The following is a 24,241-nucleotide window of genomic DNA, read 5'->3' as shown; positions in this document are numbered from 1 at the left end:
TTCCAAAGAGCGTGCAACCAAATATTAATTTGAGGGTGCCAATAATTTTGTCCAGCCTGGTTTTTGAGTTTTGTGTGAAATTATGTCAGATTTGGCTTTTTTTCTCTGTTTTTTGTGTTGTTCCAATGCACATAAAGGAAATAAACGTGTATACCAAAACATTTGTAATTGCAACAATTTTCTGGGAGAAATGGTGCATTTTCTGGGAAAACTCCAGGGGTGCCAATAATTTCGGCCATGACTATATGTATTTATAACATAGCACATCATGTGCATTATTATGGCAGCACAGCCTCAGAGACCTGGTTTACTGCCCCTGTGTAGTTTGAATGCTGTCCCTTTGTCTCTATGAGTATCGCTCCCATGTCCCAAAGAAGTAGGAGGTCAGCAGGTCAGGTTAGCTGTTGTCTTCTTTTGCTTACAGTGAGTGAATGTACTCTGTGATGGGAGTGCTTTCATCTCCTAGGTTGTTTCCTGCCTTGTGCCCCCAGGTTAGTAGTCAAGTCAAGTAGAGCTTTATTGTCATCCTAACAATATACTTACAGTACACAGTGGGACGAAATATCGTCCTCCAGAGTCAAAAGGTGCAATACACAAGATATATATATATAACTATGATAATAAAAAAATATATATACAGCATTAAGTAGTATTATGTAATCCAGAGTGTGTGTGGAGTAGAGAGTCCAGTGTGGAGGAGGGCAGCATGTTGTTCAGGAGCCGGACTGCTTGGGGAAAGAAACTATTGCACAATCTCGCAGACCTGCTCCTGATGCTGCAGAGTCGTCTTCCAGATGGAAGAGGAGTAAACAGTTGGTGGGAGGGGTGGTGGGGGTCAGCCATGATGCTAGTGGCTTTATGAAGGCAGCGTGAGGTGTAGATCTCCTGCAGACTGGGTAGAGAGCTGCCAATGATGCACTCAGCAGTCCGCACAATCCTCTGAAGGGCTTTGCGGTCGGAGGCATGGCAGTTTCCATACCAGACTGTAATGCAGCTGGTCAGGACGCTCTCTATGGTGCTTCTGTAGAAGGTGGTAAGTATGGGTTTAGGGAGGTGCACCTTCTTCAGTCGTCGCAGGAAGTAAAGACGCTGCTGGGCTCTTTTTGTAAGATAGTTGGTGTTTTTGGTCCAGGACAGGTCCTCTATGATATGAACACCGAGGAACTTGGTGCTCTTCACTCTCTCTCTCTACTGTGACGCCATCAATGTTGAGTGGGAGATGGACAGCCTTTGTCTTCCTGAAGTCAACAATCAACTCTTTTGTCTCTTCAACATTAAGAGACAGATTATTGTCTTTGCACCAAAGTGCCAGCCGTTCCACCTCTTCTCTGTATGCCGCATCATCGTCGTTCTCGATGAGTCCCACTACTGTAGTATCATCGGCGAACTTGAAAATGTGGTTTGTGTCAGAGTTGGAGGTGCAATCATGGGTCAACAGCGTGAAGAGTAGCGGGCTCAGCACACAACCCTGGGGGGCACCTGTGCTCAGTGTGATGGTGTTAGATCTTATATTCCCAATCTGTACTGTTTGAGGTCGTTCAGTGAGAAAGTCCAGAATCCAGTTGCAGGTGGAGGTGTTGAGTCCGAGCAGATCCAGCTTACTGATCAGCTGCCTGGGAATGATAGTATTGAATGCTGAGCTGAAATCAATGAACAGCATTCTTACATGTGCATTGCGGTGATCCAGGTGTGACAGGATCAAGTGGAATGCCATTGAAATTGCATCGTCAGTTGATCGGTTTGATTGATATGCAAACTGTAGAGGGTCCAGTTTGGGGGGCAGCTGGTTCTTTATGTGACTCAAAACTAACCGCTCAAAGCACTTCATAATGATTGGAGTAAGTGCCACTGGGCGGTAGTCATTGAGTTCCGAGGCTGTGGCTGTCTTTGGGACAGGTCTGATGGTGGTATTTTTAAAACATTGTGGCACAACAGCTTGGCTCAGGGAGATGTTGAAGATGTCCACTAGGACATCAGTCAGCTGGTCAGCACAAGCTCTGAGCACACGTCTAGGTATGTTATCTGGTCCAGCAGCTTTGTGTGGGTTGACCCTGATGAGAGTCCTTCTCACACTAGCTGCAGACAGGGACAGAACTTGATTGTCTGGCGAGGGGATGGTCTTCCATGCTGATTTATTGTTCTGTGTCTCAAACCTGGCATAGAAGGTGTTAAGAGCGTCTGGAAGAGAGGTGTTGTTAACACACATACGCGGTGGGGCCTTATAATCCGTGATGGTTTGGATGCCCTGCCACATTCACCGAGAATCTCTTGAGCAGGCGAAGTGATCACTAATTTTCTTTGAGTACTCCTGCTTTGCTAACTTGATGCCTCGGGACAGGTTGGTTCTGGCTGCTCTGAGTGCCACTTCGTCGTTGGCTTTGTAGGCAGCATCCCTTGTTTTCAGCAGCTCGTGAACTTCTGCTGTGAACCATGGCTTCTGGTTAGTGCGTGTTGAGACAGATTTGATGACGGTGTCATCTCCAATGCATTTGTCAATGTATCCCGTCACTGCTTCGGCATACTCATTAATGTCAATGTGATGATCAGTGGTCGCCGCTTCTCTAAAGACCCTCCATTCTGTGCACTCAAAACAGTCCTGCAGGGCTTCAGTAGCTCCATCTGGCCATGTTCTGACCTGCTGTATTACCGGCTTTATTCTGTTCAGCAATGGCATATATGCCGGAGTGAGAATTACTGTAATGTGATCAGACAGTCCAATGTGAGGGTGGGGAGTTGCTCTATATGCAGACCTGGTGTTAGTGTATACCAAGTCCAATATATTGTCTCCTCTAGTCAGAAATTTAACATGCTGGTGGAGTTTAGGCAGAACAGTCTTTAAATTCGCTTGATTGAAGTCCCCAGCGATAATAAAAAATCCCTCAGGGTGGCGAGATTGCAGGTTACCGATGGCCTCATACAGCTCGTGTAGCGCCTCCTTAGCATTTGCATCGGGAGGAATGTACACTGCCACAATAACAATAACACTGAATTCTCACGGCAAATAATAAGGTCTGCACTTAACTGCCACAAATTCCACCAGCAATGAGCAGTGCTTCGTGATCTACCTGTGTTTCCAGTACAGGTTCTGTGTGCCCAACCTAAATGGGATTAAGTGGTTTAGAAAATGAATGGATGAGCAGTATTGGCCCTTATGGTACTATACTTTTTGTTCTGTACTTGAAATCATATTCCCCATTGCTTATTTCCTTTTCATTTTTCATCACTATGTACAGTATATATGTGCAGTATGTCAAAGTCAAACCGAACTTTATTGTCATCTCAACCATATACAAGTATACGATTGACGAAATTGTGAAGCTCAGGGTCCACAGTGTAACAACATGAATTGTAAATAATAAATTAAAAATAGAATTAAAGTTTTAATTTAAAATTAAAACACAAACAAGACAAGACATTGTGCAAAGAAGTAGCATCAATATTGACGTATGTATGTATGTATGATTGATTGATTGATTGATTGATTGATTGATTGATTGATTGATTGATTGATTGAAAGAAGGAACCTTATTTGCCCCTAGGGGGAAATTTGCCTTTTTACTTGTTTCACTTTTGTAAGTTTTCTTGATTAATAACAATAATAACAGGCCCTGACGTGGACTGACACCTTGTTCAGGATTCATTTTGATTTGCCCCACTTCTGGCAGGAGTGGTACCTGACCATTGCTGCTGTGAATTAGATTAACTAAGAGTTAAGATTGTAATGTTTTTGTAATCATAATAATAATAGTAAAGCTTTATAACATGATTGTGGAAGTCATTTGTGGGTATGTTAAACTAGCTGTAATAGTATGTCTTGCTGGCCATGAAAACAAGGCAATACTTTTTGATGGGTACACACTACTTAGAGCAGTAAGTGCAAAAAAGAATGAGAAAAATAGACAAATAACTTTTACTCTTACATATGTCTATGTATACATGTAACCTATATGCTTAAATGCTTGCATATATGCTTACATAACTCCTTATTGTATTAAATCACATATTTAAGCCTAAAATACTCCCTTATTCACAATATTTTGAGCCAACACTATATTTTCATATTGAATTACTTTTCCATGCTTTTCTGTTTCAAGGACCTCAACTTTTGCTCTTGAGGATTCCCCAGATCAAGTAACATATGCTTGGCCATGTCTAAAAATTGGTGAGAATAAATAAATACCAAACATATGTGAAGTTTGCCAAGTGATGGAGATAGAGGAAGTAGCACATTTGTTTACATGCTTGGTATGAAATGCAATGTAAACATGAATTCAGTAGTACAGTTTTTAACACACACATCTGCATTAGCCTTAAGCGCTGCATGTGAATTGTCCAGATTGGTGCATGTTTATTACTAGCATTACTATTTCCTGCATTCATTTCCATATTCTGCATAGCTTTATGTTATATGCTGTTTAAGAATATACCTGTATACTTGAGAGTCAGATTTATGAAGTCTCAAGTATGATCCATGAGACATACATTGATAAAAGAATTACAAGCTGAAGACCAAAAATGCTTTTCTTCTCATGTGCATTCAAAATATTCATTGGTTTCAGTGCTTTTGCCACTGTTAGTAGGTTCTTCACATTCAAACATTACTCACGGTCCAGACAGGAGTCAAATTTATCAGTGTACCCCCAAGTGGAAAGCTGCAAACTGCAAGGGCCTCTTGTTCTTTTGGACTCCTCTGACACACCAGTGCCTTAAGTCTTCCTAAGCTGGAAGAGCTTTTCTGTAGTCTTGACAGGCAAATTAATTTTATTACAGATTAATGTGATCCCATGTGGGTTATGCTTGCTGGAAGTCACCGATCAATCATCTGTGCCTTCAAACAATCAAGGGGTTTATGCAGAAATACTGGAGAAAATTTGGACGATAGTGAGGACTGTTGTAGGAAAAGATAAATTGATCACTTAGTTAATTATACATTTTGCCTTTAGCAGTGCCAGTATTTAATTAAATAATTTAGTTAAGGCTCTCACTTCATTTTCTTTACCTTTCTCTTTAGCTGGCGATTAGATGTATAAACAAGGTACCCAAAGCACATTCATTTTAAGAATGTAATAATACAATTTTTTGATAAACACTAAAATGATAGAAATAACATAACTGCATATACTGTATATTGATATAGAAGACAGGATACGAGACAGACATGTAGCATAGAAGAGGTTAGCTGTTCACTGGTATTTAGAGTTTTAATTTATTTTGGCACAGATAAATAGTTTTAAGATACCAAGTCTTTAAGGATGATGCCCAATGTTGTATGGAGTTGCTCCTGGTTCAAGTGAAGAACTCTTCCTGCGTTTGAGTGCACTATTTCTTGTTGCTGTGTGATCCTTTGTCTGTGGTGTACAGTGCTTTCCTCAGTCTGGTCCCATGCGGAAAAGCATTACTCTTTCTGGTACAAGAGTGTAGGTGCTGAAGTTGTTTCCTTGAAGTAATGGCTGCTTTTCATTATTCTCAGACTGGGCTCAGTCTGATTGTGGATTATAGAAAAAGTAGAGGGCGTCCAGCTCCAAGGCCCTATGGGGTGTAGCTTCTAGGCCAAAGAAGGTTTGTGAACACTTTGCTCTGCAATGAGCAGGTGGCTTCTCACCCCAAAAGAGAGCAGATTCTCAGCTTTTATCTCCTCAAGGAAGAGTGCATTCTTTGCTATACAAATGAGATGAATGCAGCTACTTTTGCTGAAAGATATAGCCTCTGGTGATTGAATCAAGGTCACTTCTAGTTATGCAGTCCGTGTCTGCTCACAGGTACCTTATTTTGTCCATCATATCCAGTTAGGGCTTAGTTTGCGGTCACAAGCCTAAAATGAATGTTTTTTTGGGCACCTTCTTGTCTGAAGGAGTCTCTGCAAAGGTGTCAGCTCAACTCTGATTTATACCTTTGTTGTCAGATGAAGTACAGAGCTGACGAAACATTGGTATGAGCTACAGTTTATCCATTTACTCAGGAGTGCTGGTAGAGGGGGCAGCGTGCAGCTGGACTTCTGCAACCATATTAAATCTGCTCTCTTAACTGATCTTTTGTGCCACTAAAGCCTAGAAAAGTGGGTAGTGCCCATTATGCACTACACAGTATTGGAGATCTCTGACAGAATGAAAGCAAAACATTGCCTTGATGTGTACATGTGTGTGGAAGGTGGTGGGCCCTCTTTGAAGTCAGAGGCAGAGGAGCATTTCATTGCTGTGATAAATTAACACTCATGAATGTATTAATTCACATTGGAGACATCCTGGGATAATGGAGTGTATGTAAGCAAACATTCTACTTGCTCAGATCCAGGCTCAATGCATTTTTTGTTTTGTAGAGCATCTATGGGACAGGACTTGCTGAAGTGCTATAAATAATTTACTAATTAAGTTAAACAGTAATCTTTATGCATAACAAGTAGCTGAAATGTTTCAAGCTTAAAGAAATAAATTGTCTATTTCAGGTTCATCGAGTGTTTTCAAAGGGTGCAGCCAGCCTGGAGGGAACAATTCAGCGAGGAGATCACATTATCTCAATCAACGGAGTTTCCCTGACAGGATCCTCTCATGGCGATGCTCTTTCAGCCTTGCACCAGGCCCGACTGCCAACGCAGGCGCTAGTAGTTATTAGAAGGTGGATGGAGGCGCTGCCAACATCGTCCAGACAAGAAGAGGCAAATTTGAGAACAAGACTGACACAGTCAGCAGGAAAGACTTCAGGTAAAGCAGGATTGAAAAACATTTTCCTGCCATTTTCACATAGTATATTTATATTAGTTCATTTTAGGAATTTGTTAATGATACAAGTATACCATTATTCTGTGTTTTAAGTTACATTTAATAAACATTTCCTAAAGACAGTCTTGTATAAAGTACCCAAAAGCCATACTTGTGTAAAAGTAGAGCTACTTTTCTGGGAATTGACTGAAGTAAAGGTTAAATTTGCCTGTGAGAAAACTACTAAGTAGAAGTTTTAAAGTGTCTGATAATAGGTGTGTTTAAGTATTAAAGTACAAGTAAAAGTATGATCTCTCTCTCTGTTTTATAAAGTCACACAAAAGATATTTTGTGTGTGAGTCATATTGCATTTACTAAAGTATAAACCAAGAACTGCAGTTTGAAAAAGTGACATTCAGGGTGAGCGAACATCTGAGTGACAGTATCCTAATTCACTGGTGGGGTGCTAATAGGAGACACATACATTCTTCCTGTGCTATATGAGGGAGCTAATCCATTCCTGAAAACCTCTTCATAAAGTGATTGTTCATAACACAAACACCTAGTTGCAATTAATTTAAAACATTTTTAGGCATTCCCTGGTCCCAACAACATTTCCCGTTTTTGTTCAAACAACTCCGAACTTCATGAAAATTGACAGAAATAATTTAATGATGAAATTTGTCATCAAATCAAACACTAATAAGGCATTGCTCTTCATTATATAATGTTTAATTAAGTGCTTTACCTGGACTAGTTTCACATTCTGAGGAATGGCCTTTCAGTTTTCTTTTGTATTTCCAATGAGTATAATCTGTTTTGGAGTTGAGGCCCAGGTTAATATGAGAAGATATATGAGCAACACACGTGACAAGGTGAGTGAACCTCAGCATGTGAACACTCCAGCCTACAGATCAATCCTGCCCTATTCAGCAGTCTGCTGTGAGGACAACAACTGAACCCAGCAGCATCAGCTGCGGAAATAACTGAGTTAGGGACACAAATCATGAACATCCAGCCCTGTACCAGGGCTAGTTGCTACCATGAGGACACTGTCTGAACATAGAAGCATCAGCTCTGAGAATGACTGAGACTGTTGACTGTGCATCACCAGTGTGTACCTCAACCCCAAATATCCATCTCTGCCCAGTTCTGTGGGCTGCAGAGAAGTGTACTTGGAGACGTTTTAGATGACTGGGTGTTAGCACTGATGGTGAACATGTGAAAATCGTCCCAGATTCTTTATATACATTAATTTTCTAAAACACAGGAAGCCATATTTCAGATAACTGGCCAAGTAAAGCGTTGTGTTTATTCGTATAAACAGTTTGTTTTCTAATTTGATGTTTTAGTAACAAATGTGTCTAGCAAAATGTATGCAAGTAAAAGTAGCCATTTGTATTTAAAAATATAAAGTAAATGTGAAGTTAGACCAAACATTTATATACTCAAGTAAAGTAGAAAGATTCTCAAAACCTACTCAAATTCAGTTATAAAGTCTTTGTACTTTGTTTACTATATATACATCACTGCCTTCAGATTGGTCACAATGTAACATTGCCTTAATCTGTAAGTACTGCTTTGTTATTTTTAATTCTGTCGGTTTAAAATATGTTTATTCCTTGAGCATCTTTTTAAAAGATGGATTCGAAAGATGAAATGCATGATGCGTTGTTACTATGAAAGTATGGAGCAAATTTTTTAACACAACTTAAAAACCATTACAGTTAGACATGTTGAGTTTATGCTGTTAATCAAAGCTAAAAGGAAGTTGATTTAACCCATAATGAAGATGTATTATTGGATGTTTAAAATCATCACTAGTCATTTCTTGAACTTTGCCTTCCTTGTTCAAGACAACATATATGGTATGACCAGGCACTGACTGGTGGAGTGGGATTAACTGCTGTGGTTGCCCATATGCCTCAGAAGCAGCAAGCAGACCTGCACTTGGCTACCTAAATTTATTCAGTCCCCACTTTCACCTTTCCAACTTTGAATGTAGAGGTTCCCCTCTAAGACACCACAGCCTGTAAAAGCCACCAAGATGTGCTTTAGCTGCTGTCTTGTTCCTATATGAGCTGAAAAGCTTTTTGATCATGTAACCACCAGCAATGTGAGCAGCTCCATAACTCTGCTTACCCTCAGTAAATGGATGCATTTCGTTTAATTTAGCTCTCTTTTTTACTTGTTTACAGTGGTGTAGTTGTTACAGGTCAATGATGCTCTACTTGTTTGAATATCTAATAAAAATTTGACATGACAATGCATAAAAACACTCTTGAATATATACTGTACATGAAACAAAGACGTTCAGTGTTGTATCTGTAGACATGCAGCTTGTGAGCTTCCAATGGACTCACCAACAGAGTGCTAATATGACCCACTCATGTGAACCTACCTTGACAGGATTGCTTATCCCATACAAATTCTGATGCTAGAGGCTCTTTATTCTGGTAACTCCTATGAGACCCAGAGCTTCTGAGAACTCATCCTAGAAAATGGCATCTTTTGTAACTCATAGACCTTGGTGATTTTGACATCAATGAGTTAGGTGACACTACATCAGTACAGTAAGCAGCTCAGGATTCATTTGCCTGACTGGTCTGCTGTAGTTTCATTTTATAAGATGAAAATCTTTGCCACCACCCAGAGATATATTTGGGTGTTTGCTGTACAAAGTGCATGAGGCTCATTACCAGCTTTACTCACCTGTTAATGAATTTCTTTCACCTTGGATAACCTACTCCACGTATGGTTAGTTTTTCTGAAAAAAGAAACAAAATGACATAACTGAAGAATCCAATTATGTTGAGAGAGGGTGAGCCCACAAGAAAGGACGACCAAACAAGAACTCTTTGCACACTGGTTTTTGTTCTTTTTGCTCACTGGCTACCTCAGAGTATAAAGAAGTACAAGGTTCATCCATGTTGACTCACAAGAAACTTTTTAAAAGTGACTAAACCTGATGATATTTATGGATATATATTTATTTTTCTTGGTTTTGCATACCCAGATTTAGATGTGAGCAATGCTGTGAAGGTGGAACTTCAAAAGACATCTGCTGGCCTGGGATTCAGCCTTGATGGAGGCAAAGCTTCAATCTATGGTGACCGGCCTTTGTATATTAAACGCATTTTTAAAGGTACTTGAGCAAATCTTTTTTAAATATTTAACTACATTAGATTAGATCCAGACTCACAGGACAAAAAATACAATTAAACAATAGATAGGTAAATAAATTTTTGTAGAAGTGAGACAGTAATTAGGAAAATAAGCAGACCATTCTATAAAACAAAAACTACAATTATATTAGTAGAGAGGTTCTTATTTACTTGTTTATTATCAATGGCCATTCTGGGTAAACCTGGAAAACAAACATTATACCAGTGATGATGAAAGAACAAGTAACAAAACAAATTTTCATTTCTATCACTGCTCTGTCTCAGTCAGACCAATTTCTACCTTTACTTTATTGGCCTAAACTTACAAGATAAAGTTAATTCATTTTCTAGCCACACACTTGTTAAGATTCCTCCATGTCAATCAGATACCACATAAATTAGTTGTGGTCTCTAGAGGGTGCTATTGAGCCAAATGCAAATTTTGATTATTAAGCATAAATGAGCAATAAGAAAAATCAGTTCCCTTATGTAACGTTTTACTGGGTCATTATGAATGTCTGAGCAATACTTCCATATCAGTGGATGAAGATCTGGAGCTTAGCTGGCGTGACCATCGGATTCTTGGTCATCTCTTTTACAAACACAATTTTGTTCCCAGTTGCTCAGTTTGGCCAGGCAGGCAGCATTAGGAAAAGTCATGGATGTTCCAAACTAATTCTGTTTAAAATTATGGATGCTACTGTGTTCTTGGAATCCTTCAGTGCTGCAGAATTTTTTGAAGCCATCCCTAGATCTGTGCCCATCTTCTAAGCTCTGCAGACAATTCCTTTGACCTTGTGGCCTTGGTTTTGCAGTTATACGCATTGTTAGCTCTGAGACCTTCTATAGATAGATTTCTGTTCCTTTCCTAACCATATCCAACCAACTGAATTTACCACTGTTGGACTCCAAACAAGGTGCAGAAACATCTCTGTGATGATCAATAGAATATGATGCACCCGAGTCAGATTTCGAGTGTCATAGCAAAGAATCTGAATACGGGGGGTATGAATGCTTCTTTCAGTGTAATATTTGTTTTTTGTTCATAATAAATTTGTAAAAATTCCTGTTTTTCCTTTGTCATCCCGGGGTGACAGTGCTGCTTAATGTGGTTAGCATAAACCTACAACATAAAATGTGGAAAAAGTCAAGAGGTCTGAATACTTTCCTAATGCACTTTATAGTATATAAAGACCCATACAAGCCTCGTAAAACAAGGGTAAAACTTAAAATATCTAATTAGGAGTGTTTAGTTTTAATCAGTGCATGTATGATGGATTATGAAAGGTCAAACTAAAAACTGTGTTTTTAATCAGTTTTTATATTTAAAATACCAGTACTCTCCATGCTGTGATTGCAGGTTTCCTCTCACTAGTTTAATTGCTTATGTCTGTCCTGTAGGTGGGGCTGCAGAGCTCTCTAGAGCCATTGACATCGGAGATGAAGTCCTGGCCATCAATGGCAAATCCCTGCAGGGTCTCATGCATTATGACGCTTGGAACATTATCAAGGCTGTCTCGGTGGGGCCAGTGCAGCTGCTTATCAAGAAAAATAAGACTTTGGTATGACGATAAGGCCTGTGGCTCTTTTGTATATAGTAGCTTAAGAGGAACTGTAAAACACTGTGGTGCCAAAATGGTGGTTGCCAGGGTATAGTGTATATAAAGCATGTATGCGTTTTAACTTTTTACATTGAAATATGACTTTATTGTATATAAGAATATATTTATGTACATATCTTTTTTCCTAATCAAGTATTTACATAATTTTTGCTGCTAAAGCAGTTACCCATAATACACTTCAAGATGATGGCATTGTCTGTGCAGTTTATAAATCAATTGCAAAAAAATGTTTTTTTCTTTTTTTTTTCTTTGACTATCTTGACTCTGCAGACAGGTGTTCATAATAATTTAATGTTGTAAATGTTTCTTTATATATTAAAAACCATTAATTTGGCTTGTCACACACGTACTGTATAAGTTTGTGCATAGCACCTGTCACACTGAGAAGTCGTGATTGGTTGGGTCAGAGATGACACAAGCAGCCTGCACCATGCCATGAAGTGAGGTGAGTTGGATTGGTCATGCTTAAATCAGGGTGGAACTGCATACAGGAATGGGTTTTGTCATCCTGTAGAGCTGCTTTAAGGCCTTTGCTAATGGACAGAGAACTGATTGCCTGATGTAGAATTCCAGTGGATAAGGAAATATGCAGAACATTGGCTTTGTGTGCTGATCCCTATCCAAGGGCTTGTTCAACATCCTGTTCATCTAAACAGAATAACTGGTAATGCTTTTCACCTCTTTCAAAGCATCTTGGCTTCAGTGGTCACCTTCCATGCACCATTTTTCTCTACCTGATCGGTAAAGTTGACCAGGTCCTAACAAACTGGAATTACATGGATCTAGATTTTATTTACCTTTTGATTCTATTTTCCAGTGTCTTTGACCCAAACTCAGGTAGACTTGCCGGTGGGACAGTGATGTAGGATAGTATATTTGAAAAATAAATTAGGTAGAATGAAGATTTCAAAGGAGTAAAATAAACTACATTTGGCTGTATGTTAGGGATTTTCATTGTCTGATGTTATCTGTGGTGAGGGTTCTTTCCTTTGATGTTCCTGTTGTATTTGTTCACATTTGCAAAGTCTGATCAAAAACCAGTAAGAGTTGGTGTCTGTAGAGAAAAGAGCTGGGATAAGGACAAATACGGACCTATCTCGAGAACAAGCCATATTCTCATGTTTGACCAGCCCCATTCACGCTTAATCCGTTGTACATTTTTTTGCCTGATTCTCCCTGAGATCCTCTTCACAATATCCATTCACTTCCTCTTTTCCTTCGTCCTGACACCTAATTATCCATGATTCTTCCCCCCACATTGTTTGCCTGTCTTCATGATGTCCCTGGACCACTTTAACCTTGGTTATGATTGGTTGAATAAGGGTGTTGATTTTCAGTGGATAAAATGCTTCTAAAATGGCTGAGAAATTATCAAACATAACCCACATTCAGGGCAACCTTCAACATAATAAAGTGGACCCTGAGATGAATTGAAAATTTTGAACTGACTGATAATGAATCAGCCGGAAAATGTCTGGAAACCTTAAGACAATATCAAGCAATTTGGACTGAAAACCCCTCTCCAGCATTGAGAACCTGCAGAATTTGTTCCAAAATTGTTCAAATGAACAAAAGCGTCATCATCAAAATTTATGAGCAACTGAAAAAACTGGAAATGGACACAGATTTCTTCAGTTTTATTCAGAAATTTAAATGAAGTTGTAAAGAACATTTAATGAGATTATAGCCATTCAGAATAATGTGAAGGCAACCCCGAGATGCATCTCAGCTTCAACTTCCAGGGTTGCTGCTGAAAAAGGCAGGAATGATGAGACAAATGCATATCATTTAGGGGAGATCATTTTGCAGATAATGGCACATAATAATGACACCTGTACATTTTTCTTTGAAATACATGGTAAGTCTTAGAGCATTCTGATCACACCACATCAGAACAGTAAAACATTAGAAAATATTTGACAAGAGAAGGCCATTCAACCCAACCAAGCTGACCAATCTTAACCACCTAATTTCTCCAAAATAACATTAAGCAGAATTTTTCCCCAAAAATTCTGCAGTCTACCAAACTACTTGGTAATTTATTCCAAGTGTAGCTACCTAAAATTGTGCAAAATCTTAACAAGTTTCCTTCTGTGATCTTGTTTTCTTGTTCAACTTATTTTGAAGTAACGGCCTGAATCTATTGTACGGATTTTAAACACTTCAGTCTTGTCATTTCTTAACTTTCATTTGTTTAAAATTAAAAGGTTCATCTCCTTCGGTCTATCCTCATAGCTCATACCACTTAATCCTGTATACAGCCCAGTCGATCTTCACTGGACTTCCTGTGGAGGTGCTGCTATGTCTTTTATGCAATATGTCAACCAAAACTGCACACAGTACTCCAAACAAGGCCTCACTAATTCATTAAATAATTTAATCAAAACCTCTCTTGACTTGTACTCCACATATCATGATATGTATGTAACCTAATTGCAATTAGCATTCTTGATGTCGATAGTGATGAGTCTAACGCTTACCCTAAGCTCTAAGAGGGCAAAGCTACATCGAAAATAATCTTGTCAGGACATTGGATCTGGTTATTTGGCGACTTCCCCTCCCAAAGATTGTTTCCCAGCAAGGACGGATAACACAGTTATGAAACAACCTAAGAAAACAAATTACATACATAGGTATATTTTGACTGAACAATAACTTTACACCACAGCCCCAATTAAATGAAAGTTCCCTTTACTTGTTTGTCGAGCAAATTCCCATTCCATATACATAGAAACTCCTTCACACCCCCCAACATATACATATATACACAGAACTCAAATATGACTGTAAGGAACAAAAGATGCCCCTGTCAGATGAGGCACATACAGTATATATACATAAATATAAACATCACCCCACAGTACGACTTACAGAACAAAAAACATCCCCTCCCCTCCAACCTGATCAGGTAAAGCACATATATGTACACGTAAATATAAACAATACACTTAAGACAGTTGTGTATTCCCACAAGTCCAGACTGACACTCCCAACGTGTTATTCTCCATGAAGAAAGGAGAAACATGTGAAAAGGACAATCATATTGGGTCTGATCGAGGGAAGATGGATGACTGCACTATCCCAAAAGTAAAATAAGTCACAAATCTCTCCCTCTGAAATCAACAAGCCAAAATGTATGGACATTCTTAAAAAAAAGGCGTGCAGGTAGCCACCTCACTAACCTTGTCCCAGTGTCGGGGCGAGACATTTCTACCTGTTTTTTTACCCTCGGTGTTGAGAGCTTCTGTTTTATTTCCCTTGGTTTGAGATTTACTTGTAACGCAAATAGACCATTTCTCTCGATCGCTTCCTTCCTGCCGGTTTCTTGCCTTGTTTGACCCTTCATTGGCAGCCAACCGGAATAGTTTTTTTGTCGGACTGACCACTATGGACTGGTAGAACATTTCCAGGAGCTTGCTGCACACATTAAAAGACCTTAGCAAGTGCAGTCTGCTCTGGCCGTTCTTGTACAGCAACACTGTCTGGTCAGACCAGTCTGGCTTGTTGTTTATACAACTTTTTGAGTCAACCTAAACATTAAATAACACGACCAGTACACTGAAGTCTCTACATGTTAGAATTACAGAAAGTGTTATAGTATTTAATGGACGGAGATCTTGGAGTGCTTCTTACTGCAGTGATAGATTTACTATTTATCTTAGTGAGAAGTTCTTGTTTGTGTGTAGCCAGCAGCCCTTATGAGCACCTACAGTGTTGTTAAAGGTCTCTTTTGTACACTCCAGCTTGAGCTTTAATCCACAAGTCACTTACTGTACCTCAGAAAGTGCCTGCGAGGTTGGGTTCATTCAGTTATCGTATCCTTAAGAAAATGCTACACAGACCTCTGCACAGGCTTCACATTTTCTGGGGTGTTGGAAGTGTTAATCTCTTTTTATTTTTCACACTCCTGTTTTTCTGGGTATAGCTAAATTTGTGACTTTTACTCAGTTTCCACTATTTCTTAGCCAAAGCCCAATCTCCTGCATCTCTGTTTTCCTTTTTTCTTGCTGATCTGCTGTCTGCTCTGTGCTGCTCCTCTCCACATTCAGTGGGTTTGCCTCACTTTAAAGATGAGGAAACACCAAACCCTTTGGACTTTCCAGACATAAATCTATACAGTAGGAGATAACGCACCTGCTATAAGAAGTGCAAACCTGCTTTCCTTTTGCTGGCACCCTCTGATACAAACTGGTGTTGGGTGGCCAACTTTGCCTGAGTGTTCTAATATCGCAGTGAATATGCTATGTTTGCCAGTGACTTTTTTGTCAAATATTTTCCTGGAAATTCACCGTGCAGCTGGCTTAGATGAACTTTTCTTTCGCAGTGCCCCAGGATGCTTTACAAGGCCAGTGTGACATCACAGAGCTTTAGCATCCAGTGTTGAATGGAACAGCAGCCATGAATACATTACACTGTTAATAGTAGTGGGCTAAAATTAGCAGGAAACGTGTGATACATTTAAACACAAAATACACCTGCAGAACAAAACTAGAAATTTGTCGGTGTATTCGTGTCTTAAGGGGAAAGGACTTGTATGTGACCTACATGTAATACAAGAGTGTACCATCTGCATGAAATTTAATTTTTCTGATATTTAATTCTGTTAAATTTATCTTAGGAAGGCACAGTGGCGGAGTGCTCAGGTCTCATTTCAGACACAATAATCAGTGAAGCATAGTTGGCAGACGTTTCCCTATCCGTCAGGGACACTTTAGGAACTGTTATAATCCACTAAGAACTTGAGAAGTAGTCCTTCCGCTTTGACTTCAGTGAAGTTCCCAACATTTCTACAGTTTCACCGAACCTGAAGCCAAGCGAGTTCAGCGGAGGTTCATCTATCACTAATGCTGATCTATCCAGCGTGCTCTCCTCTGCTCTGTACATGTCATGGCCATTCAGACAGCCTCAGAACTTCAGTTGTATTGCTGGAGCACCTGGTAATGGTTCAACGTGCACATGGATAAGACTTGATGTCATCACCACAGTGTAACAAACCTATATGTGTGAGTCTAGACGCCCCTACCATCATACATACATTCATACATTTAATAAATAAAAATCACAGTTTGCTCCCCTGTCTGGCCTACTGACTTAGTACAACTGACATTGTGTAATTTAACAATAATTCCATGATGATATTATTTCTTGATTATTATCAGTATTATGAGTTGGTTGGGCCAAATGGCCTGTTCTTGTCAAAGTTGTTTGAATGAAATTACAAACACGTTTCCACATTTGTGAGAGATCACAAGGCTCAATATGGTGCTTCTGAATGTTATTTTTCGGCATGAAATTAACTATCACCTTGTTTGTTTTTATTTTGTGTACTTTCTCATTAGACATCATTTGTAATTAAAGCTCCTTTTGCAAATTCCTAAAGATTTCACTTGTGTTCATTTGCTCACAAAGTGCCCACAAATTCTTTGATTTGAGGTTCTTCAATCTGCCTGCCTTGTGAAATGCTTAGATGTGCACCCAGGACAGCTTAGGCAGATGCCCGTACCCCTCCTGTCCAAATCCCACCCTACTGCGAACACACACTGCCGTCAGTGTGAATGCTGTGTTTTGTAACATGTTGTGCGCCATCGTTTGGTGCTACTGTAGTGATATCCCTTTATTACCCATCATGCCACAGACTACTTCCTAATTCAGGGATGGACAATGTCAGTCCTGGAGGGCCACAGTGTCTGCAGGTTTTTGTTCCAACCCAGTTTCTTAATGAGAAGTCAATTATTGCTGATGGAGCACTTATTGCTCAAAAGACATATTTCTGCTTCATTTTAGTGGTCTCACTTGTTAAGGTTCCCCACCCTTAATTGCTTATTTTAGTCTTAAACATCCGCATTCACTGATTTCAATGGCTCCTTGTTAGCAATGAGATGGAAAGGAGCCAGCAGGTCTCCATCTAGCTTGTTTCCATGTCCACGTATGTGGAGTTTAATAAAACACTTAAGAGAAAAATGTGAGACTGAAAATGACTAAAAATTATCTGTTTTAGGCTTCAAGCCATTTGCATGACTTCCTTGGAAAGGAAAAAACTTTTGATATAAGAACCTAACATTGCAGACTAACAAGCCATAAAATTAAATAATGTCTGAGATTGGAAAAGATTGGGTTCTAATTAAGCAATTGGGATGAAACAAAAACCTGCAGCCACTGCAGCCCTCCAGGACCGACATTGCCCACCCCTGTCCTAATTCATCGTCAGTATTACTGCAGTCAAACATAATCCAGTTGAAAGGTGCAGTCGCCTTTGCTGAACCGTCCTGAAGTTGAATTTGTGTGTATGAAGTTGAAATTTCTTGCAGCACACCGTGGTGTCCTTCTTAAACTGGTGAGGCCTAAAAGCAAATTCACAAAACGCTTGAAAGGTGCGGCCATGCAGCATGAGGTGAACAGAATGGAAAGAGAATGTGACATTCCTGAAGGGGGAGCCCTCTGCACACATTTGGTTCTTTGTAGTTCTGGAGATATTTCACCAAAATCAATAAAATGTGTTTTTTCTCCTGCTTGCTGTTTCTTGGTTTTAACTTTTGTCCTGATAGCTGAGCACCAAGACTGTGGATATCTTGACTGCTAAGATGACCCCTGGGGTGTACGTGCTGAAACACATCAGGCCTACCAGATGAATTTATTAAACTTTTGCTGGGCAGTACCAGCGTCAACACCACCAGAGTGGGCAGCTACTGTCTCAGCCCCTCTTTAAGGCCTGTTGATGTTGGATGCTATTGAACTGCTCTCAGCATTTTCTAACCCACTTTTGCCGTTTTGGGGTCCTGGAGAGCTGTTGCCTGCCCTGGCAGCGCTTGGCACAACACTAAGGATGGGGCACACCCACCCACATTCGGCCATTTTAAACTAGACAATTAACCTGACTTGTCAATCTTTAAAAGCCCACATGGGGTCAACTTGTCAGCTGGCAAAGGTTCAACAACTGATTAGCAGATATAGCTGGGCTCCATTTGTGTTCATCCACTTTTGTCTTTATGTGCACTAATTCTGTATTGAGTCATTTGTAAATTTGTATTGCATTTTACCTGAGGACTTGTCACAGTGCTCTGCGCATGCACTCAGTGAAGTTAAACTGCATCGAATTGAACATGGAAATTCCACGCAGACGACACCCAGGCTAACACGTGAACCCTGGACTCTAGAGCTGTGCTGTCTCGAGGACCGATCTTGGACTGGGAAGATCACTGCTGCGTTGACATGCTCCGAGTTTGTGATGTTTCTCCTTCCCACTTCAGGGTGTTCACATGAGTTTCTGCACAGACTTTTTGGAGGTTGCTGCTAATTTGTTATCTGGTCTGAATAAAAAAGCATCATTGCCTTTTTTGTGACAATAAAGAGCAAACTAAACAAATTAAATATGCATCATTTCACACCAAAAGCAATTTGACCACAAAGATGTCATTTCTGACTAACCAAGTTAATAAGAGGACGAGTATCTGAATCTGCGTGTCTCTCCTATTGCTGTCTCTCTGTTATCCAACAGATGGCACGCCACAAATATTAGCACTGCTTTTACGAATCCCAGCCCAAAGGGCACATGACAGGGACATAGCAACCAGAGGGACGTTAATGCTGAGTACTTCTAACAGAGAGTAACTGCCACTTTAACACAAGGACAAGCGCCTGTATGTCTGGGTGTCTCTGTGTCTGTCAGGACTGCTGGAATGACAAATGCAATGCATTTTATTACTGCAAATATTTGTGATGTACCATCTGTTGGAATGTATGAGGAAGTTCCCTGTATCAAGGTATGGCTCAGTGTAACCCTCATGATATCGAACATTAAAAAAAAAAAAAGAGAAATCCTATGGATGGACATTCAATGAACTTTACATTTGGTTACAGTAATTGTTGTTTGTGTATTTTTGTTTTTCAGTGAAGTGTCTTGTTTTGTGATCTGTCCGTATGTTGGGGGTGCACTGCAGCTCGGATTTGAATAAGAAACAACTTATCTGCAATAATAATTTCATTACAGCTGTTGCCTTGATTCTGTTGGTGTGTTCGGTACATGTTGTGGGATTAGTAGGAAAGTAGTGTTGGTCACTCACACTCCGGATTATGTAGTTATTTTTTCTCTTTAGTTGCTGCTCTTGGGATCAGCAGCAGAGTTTATAATCATGCCGGCTCGGGACAAGGAAAGTTTTCCAAGGAGCAGTATGTCTTGGACGGGTGGCACATCTAGATTGTTAATAAACAATGAGAGTTACAGTACAACTCTTAAGAACTTGGGAAGCTTTGTTTTTTCTGACTTGTCCAACTTCGTAGGGCATTCACATGATATTTCTGACTCAAACTCTGATTGGCTGTCTGTCTGATAGCAGGTGAATGCAGCACAGCAGCAAATCACTGTGCTTAGTGAAGAGTACTATATAAGATTGTCATATCTATGTTAAGCTGCCTGTTTAGTATGAAAATGTGAGGGTTTTTAAGTTAGGGCAATGGACGTTCTGCAGTAAGGTGTTTATACTCATTAATGTTGGGGCAGGAGAGTGACGATGCGTTGTACGTTATTATAAGCAAATTCACTGTCCTCTGTACACGTGAGAGCAGTGACCATATAAGCGACACGTTTATGGCTGCCCTGTAACATTTAATAGGACGTCACTGCAGTGTGGTGCCTCAGCTCATCAGTCTCAGCATTGGCTCTTTCCTTGCGTGTGAAGCTGCTTGAAAACAACACCCACAAAAATAGATAAATGAACAGCAGCAAGCAAAATGCATTGAGAGGCCTATGCAACCCTTCATATCCCAACAGGAGATGCAGGACTAGGATTGTGTGATATGCCAGTACTGAAAAAGCATAGCAAAACCCCAAATGCTACAATACCAGCATTTCAGTATTTTTGATAGTGGGAGTTGTAGTTTTCGAGGAGGTTGTTGCTCAGCCATTACGTGTAGCTTCATTCTTCCTCAATCAACCCAAACCTGCTCTTTGACATGCAGTGGAGTCGAATGCAAACAGTACCACTCTGTGCTGGGTAAGAGACTCTGAATGGGGAGGTGGTGGGGGGGTTCACTGCAGTATTGTCTTGGTACTAGTACTGTGGTGTTGAAGCTAGTACTGACACAACACTGTGCTGGACATGATTTGTACCACAGCAGTAGTTCTCAAGTTCAGTCCTGGGGGTTTGTCTGTGCCTGCTGGTTTTTGTTTCTTTCAGTTTTTACAATCAGTGAGCTGTTTACCTTTAATTGATCTCATTGTTTAATTGGCTGTCTTTTTATTTGTCTTATTTTGCTTTCAGAAAAGTGCATTAGTGTTACTGTAGGTTTTATTTGTACAAAATTAAGTAAGTCATATCTCCATTCTTTGCCATATCTTTTGATGCCTAACTCTTGTCATTTTCTTTTTCATTTACCTTTTCCATGGGGGCTGTTCTCTTACTTGTATCTGGATACTGACATCCATCCTGTTCACCAATACAACTGACACTCACTGCTAAAGGGTGGCTATTTTGGGGTTAAAAGAAATAGGTTGGAATGAAAATCTGCAGTGTTTTGGGGGGCCTCCAGGACTGTACTTGAGAGCCCTGCCCAGAGCACTCTAAAGGAAGGCAGCAGACTGTATTTATCAACCCAAGTTATATTTTATTTTCATACATAATGTACCCAACAGTATCAATAAATAGAGGTAACAAACAAAATAAATTCAAATCCTTATAAAGGAAACTCAGCCGGACTGCCAAACATTGTGTCCACATTCCTGCCAAGCAAGGTCTTCAAAGCCACGTCTCCCAACAGATGTTTGATCTGCGCAGTGGCTGCTCCATGGCTCCACACCCCCACCCAGTCCACAGCTCCACTGCTTCCCACAAGAGGAAAGGTGACGGCATACAGTCACTTCATCAAGCTACAAACAACTGCAGCACAAGAGGTAGTCACCATTAATAAGAGTTAAAATACCATCTTCAAAAATCACAAAATATGGTTTACATTTTTTTTTCTTTCTTCGTCGACCAAGAATGCTCTGAGCAAGTCCCATATGCATGGTCTTCCATTCCGTCTGCTCAAAAGCGTTCGGACAGAGCAGGTCATCTGTCTGGCCCACCTGGACATCGGGTAAAGTGTCTTCTTCTTCCTCCAACTTGACACTTTCACTTCTTTCCGCGATTTCTCAAAAACTGGTATTCATAGTTTAAGAGATCCCCGATGATCTGGAGTGTCAAGGCACACTCCGATACACCATCTTCACCTAAAAGACATGAAACAAAATGAAGAGCCATTAATGAACGGGACGAACATGCTGGATACTGCACAAACTCACAACCAAGAGAATGCAAAGAAAAATAATAAAGCTACATCCTCTGTGGACCATCATAAATGGCTACTGACCCGGAAAATGTCTGGTGCCACCACAGAACCACACCAAAACACTCTGCTTGGCACGGGCTCCTGTCTCCCCTGCCACTTGAGGTTTCTCCTCACAACTGTAAACTTATAGGCTTTAGGTTCAAATGCCCACCTCAGGTTTGATGTCCCTTAAAAAGTGGCTCGTACCACCAGAGTATTAACATTCAAACATGTGCCTGACAACAGGAGATGTAAAGGAGGTCCTCTGTCTGCTTTTCACACTAACGACACACACATTTTTATACGGCAGCCATGATGTAACAAAGCATTTCAACATAACAGTTGTCTCATCTAAGACATCACATCAGCAGCAAGTGGCCGCTCATTTGCACCTTCTTCATCAGATTAAAGGCCCACATCCCTCCAAACCCCGGGGCCGTCAGTTGACTTTAACACGTGCCTTACAAAATATAAACCCATCCAAAGTGGAACCACCACAGTCCTGCCGAGTGTCCCTCATCGGACTGTCCAGTCCAGTCCTGGCAGACTCGTCTGCTGTGCTTTCATTTTACTGTCACTTGGACAACAGCACCACCCAGTGGCCTTTTAAGGAATGACAAGTCAAACTTAAACTTCAAAAGCTCAGGGCCCGTGGAATATCCAGACCCTTCAATCCACCTGCAGTGGTCTTAAATTTTATGTTCTTTTTCACACAACGTGCCGGTGGCCCCACAGACTCACTACATACAGGGTGAATCTGATTGGATATTCAGTCTTTCAGTCAAACTCTGAGGCTCACGGGGGTCTGCTGTGGGCATCTATGGAATACTTAAAGGATAAAAGACATAATTTGGAAAGATTAGTAGTGAGGCTGAACTACGGCGGCTGGACGGCAGACTGCCATTCCCGTTAATTTTATAATGCAGAGAGAGCAAAAATATACACGAAACACAGCAGATGCACAGATCTTACGTTGGTGGTTTGCTACGTGAATCATTATTACAATATTCTGTAATTTGTGTTTAATGCAGTGTAATGAAGTTGTCTTGGTCAAGCATTTGCTTATATAAAAATGCTGATAGAAAAATACAGGAACTTCTCAAAGTCAGTTGTGGAAGTCATAGGGACAACTGACATAGACCCGTGTGCCCACTATACCCACAGGCGGCTGGCGCCCCGGCCCGTGTTGGACCCTGTCTGGTGTCTGACCATAACCGAGCTACGCGGGATGAGAAAAGAAGAACTTTCTGTTAAAAGTGGAACACCCGGTACCACCGATAAACGCAGCGCCTGTGCCGCTCGCTCTTTCGCTTTCGCCCTCGGTCGTTGACGATCCCCGTCGCACCGGGCCGTCCTAATGCCATCCATCCATTTTCCAACCCGCTGAATCCGAACACAGGGTCACGGGGGTCTACTGGAGCCAATCCCAGCCAACACAGGGCACAAGGCAGGAAACAATCCCGGGCAGGGTGCCAACCCGTCCTAATGCTACTTTTTTAAAATGTTCTACCCAACGCTGAACGTTTCAAAACGCGTTCGTACAACCGTAGCCACCTCGCTTCACCTTCCTCACAAGACGGCACCGGAGCCCCTCACAGGTCAGCCCAAAATGTTCGGTCTCTTTTTATCATTTATATATTTCTTACCTTGAACTAATCTCGAAGTCTGAATCTCTGGCATCTTTACGGGGGCTTTCTTCACGACTTTCTTCATGATTGACTGGGTTCTTTTTATCTGCCTCTGTCTTCTCCACCTGACTGTCTATCTGATGAACTTCTTTCTATTTTGCTTCTCTGCTGTGACGCCCTCTTCTTTTTTGTAGTTGGCCTTACGTCACCATCGCGAAACTCCCAGTGACGTCACTGCCCCGAGGCGTCACCTGCCGAATGCGCGCCTCATCGGCAGACAGGGAAGGAGGCGCGGGCGGGAACGGGAGACTCTCGGTTCGGTGGGGCGTGGGTTTGGGCAGCACAAGGTGACGTGGAAAGCAACGACGCTGAAAAAAATGAAAGGAGCTCCTGGGGTGTTTACTTTCCGTATGCAGTGTAAGGTGACTTCACTGACGGTGATCACGGTGCCTTTTCTAGGTTTGTTGACAAAAATCTCTTAAATGTCATATTGAGACGACTGACGTTGAATCAAAGCCATTCAATTATTTTCTGTTACAGAGGTGTAGTGAGCCTCCGGGATTGCTGTAATTATTGACCTACTGTATGTGACTCAAAATGAACACTTTTTAATACTCAAAATACGGTATGCCCATTTCCTCTATACGCCTTTAGTTGATTTAACGAAAAGTAAAATAGCTTTATGAACACGACCATCCTGTTTCTGCATAAGATGTGTTTTGCATAAAAGTACGAACTTCTGTGGCTTTGTGTTTCATGGGATCATCACATCTTCCTACGACTTTCAGAGTGTGTAAGTGCATATATAATATAGTATATATTTTATGCCG

The 24,241-nt window shown here is 40.7% G+C and overlaps 1 protein-coding gene and 2 long non-coding RNA genes across 4 annotated transcripts in view; 2 read left to right on the top strand and 1 right to left on the bottom strand.

The window, feature by feature from the left end:
- Window positions 1-11,822, top strand: part of pdzd2 (PDZ domain containing 2) — a 366,506-nt gene extending 354,684 nt beyond the window's left edge. For both annotated transcript variants that reach the window (XM_051929601.1, XM_028805633.2), the window contains exons 22-24: window positions 6,443-6,698; window positions 9,712-9,840; window positions 11,261-11,822. In XM_051929601.1, coding sequence (XP_051785561.1) covers window positions 6,443-6,698; window positions 9,712-9,840; window positions 11,261-11,427 — 552 coding nt within the window. In that variant the 3' untranslated portion in view covers window positions 11,428-11,822. The remainder of the gene's footprint in view (window positions 1-6,442; window positions 6,699-9,711; window positions 9,841-11,260) is intronic.
- Window positions 11,823-21,020: 9,198 nt separating this feature from the next.
- LOC127528770 (uncharacterized) lies at window positions 21,021-21,395 on the top strand. Its single transcript, XR_007935385.1, has 2 exons — window positions 21,021-21,250; window positions 21,284-21,395. It is a non-coding gene; the product is annotated as an uncharacterized LOC127528770 (long non-coding RNA).
- A 50-nt stretch (window positions 21,396-21,445) lies between these two features.
- LOC114654824 (uncharacterized) lies at window positions 21,446-23,610 on the bottom strand. Its single transcript, XR_003716761.2, has 2 exons — window positions 23,430-23,610; window positions 21,446-21,685 (listed from the first exon to the last, which is right to left on the bottom strand). It is a non-coding gene; the product is annotated as an uncharacterized LOC114654824 (long non-coding RNA).
- Between the last annotated feature and the right edge of the window lie 631 nt (window positions 23,611-24,241).

The sequence above is a fragment of the Erpetoichthys calabaricus genome, chromosome 7 (assembly GCF_900747795.2).
Source record: "Erpetoichthys calabaricus chromosome 7, fErpCal1.3, whole genome shotgun sequence".
Taxonomy (NCBI): Eukaryota; Metazoa; Chordata; class Cladistia; order Polypteriformes; family Polypteridae; genus Erpetoichthys; species Erpetoichthys calabaricus.
This window is presented reverse-complemented; position numbering and strand designations above follow the sequence as displayed.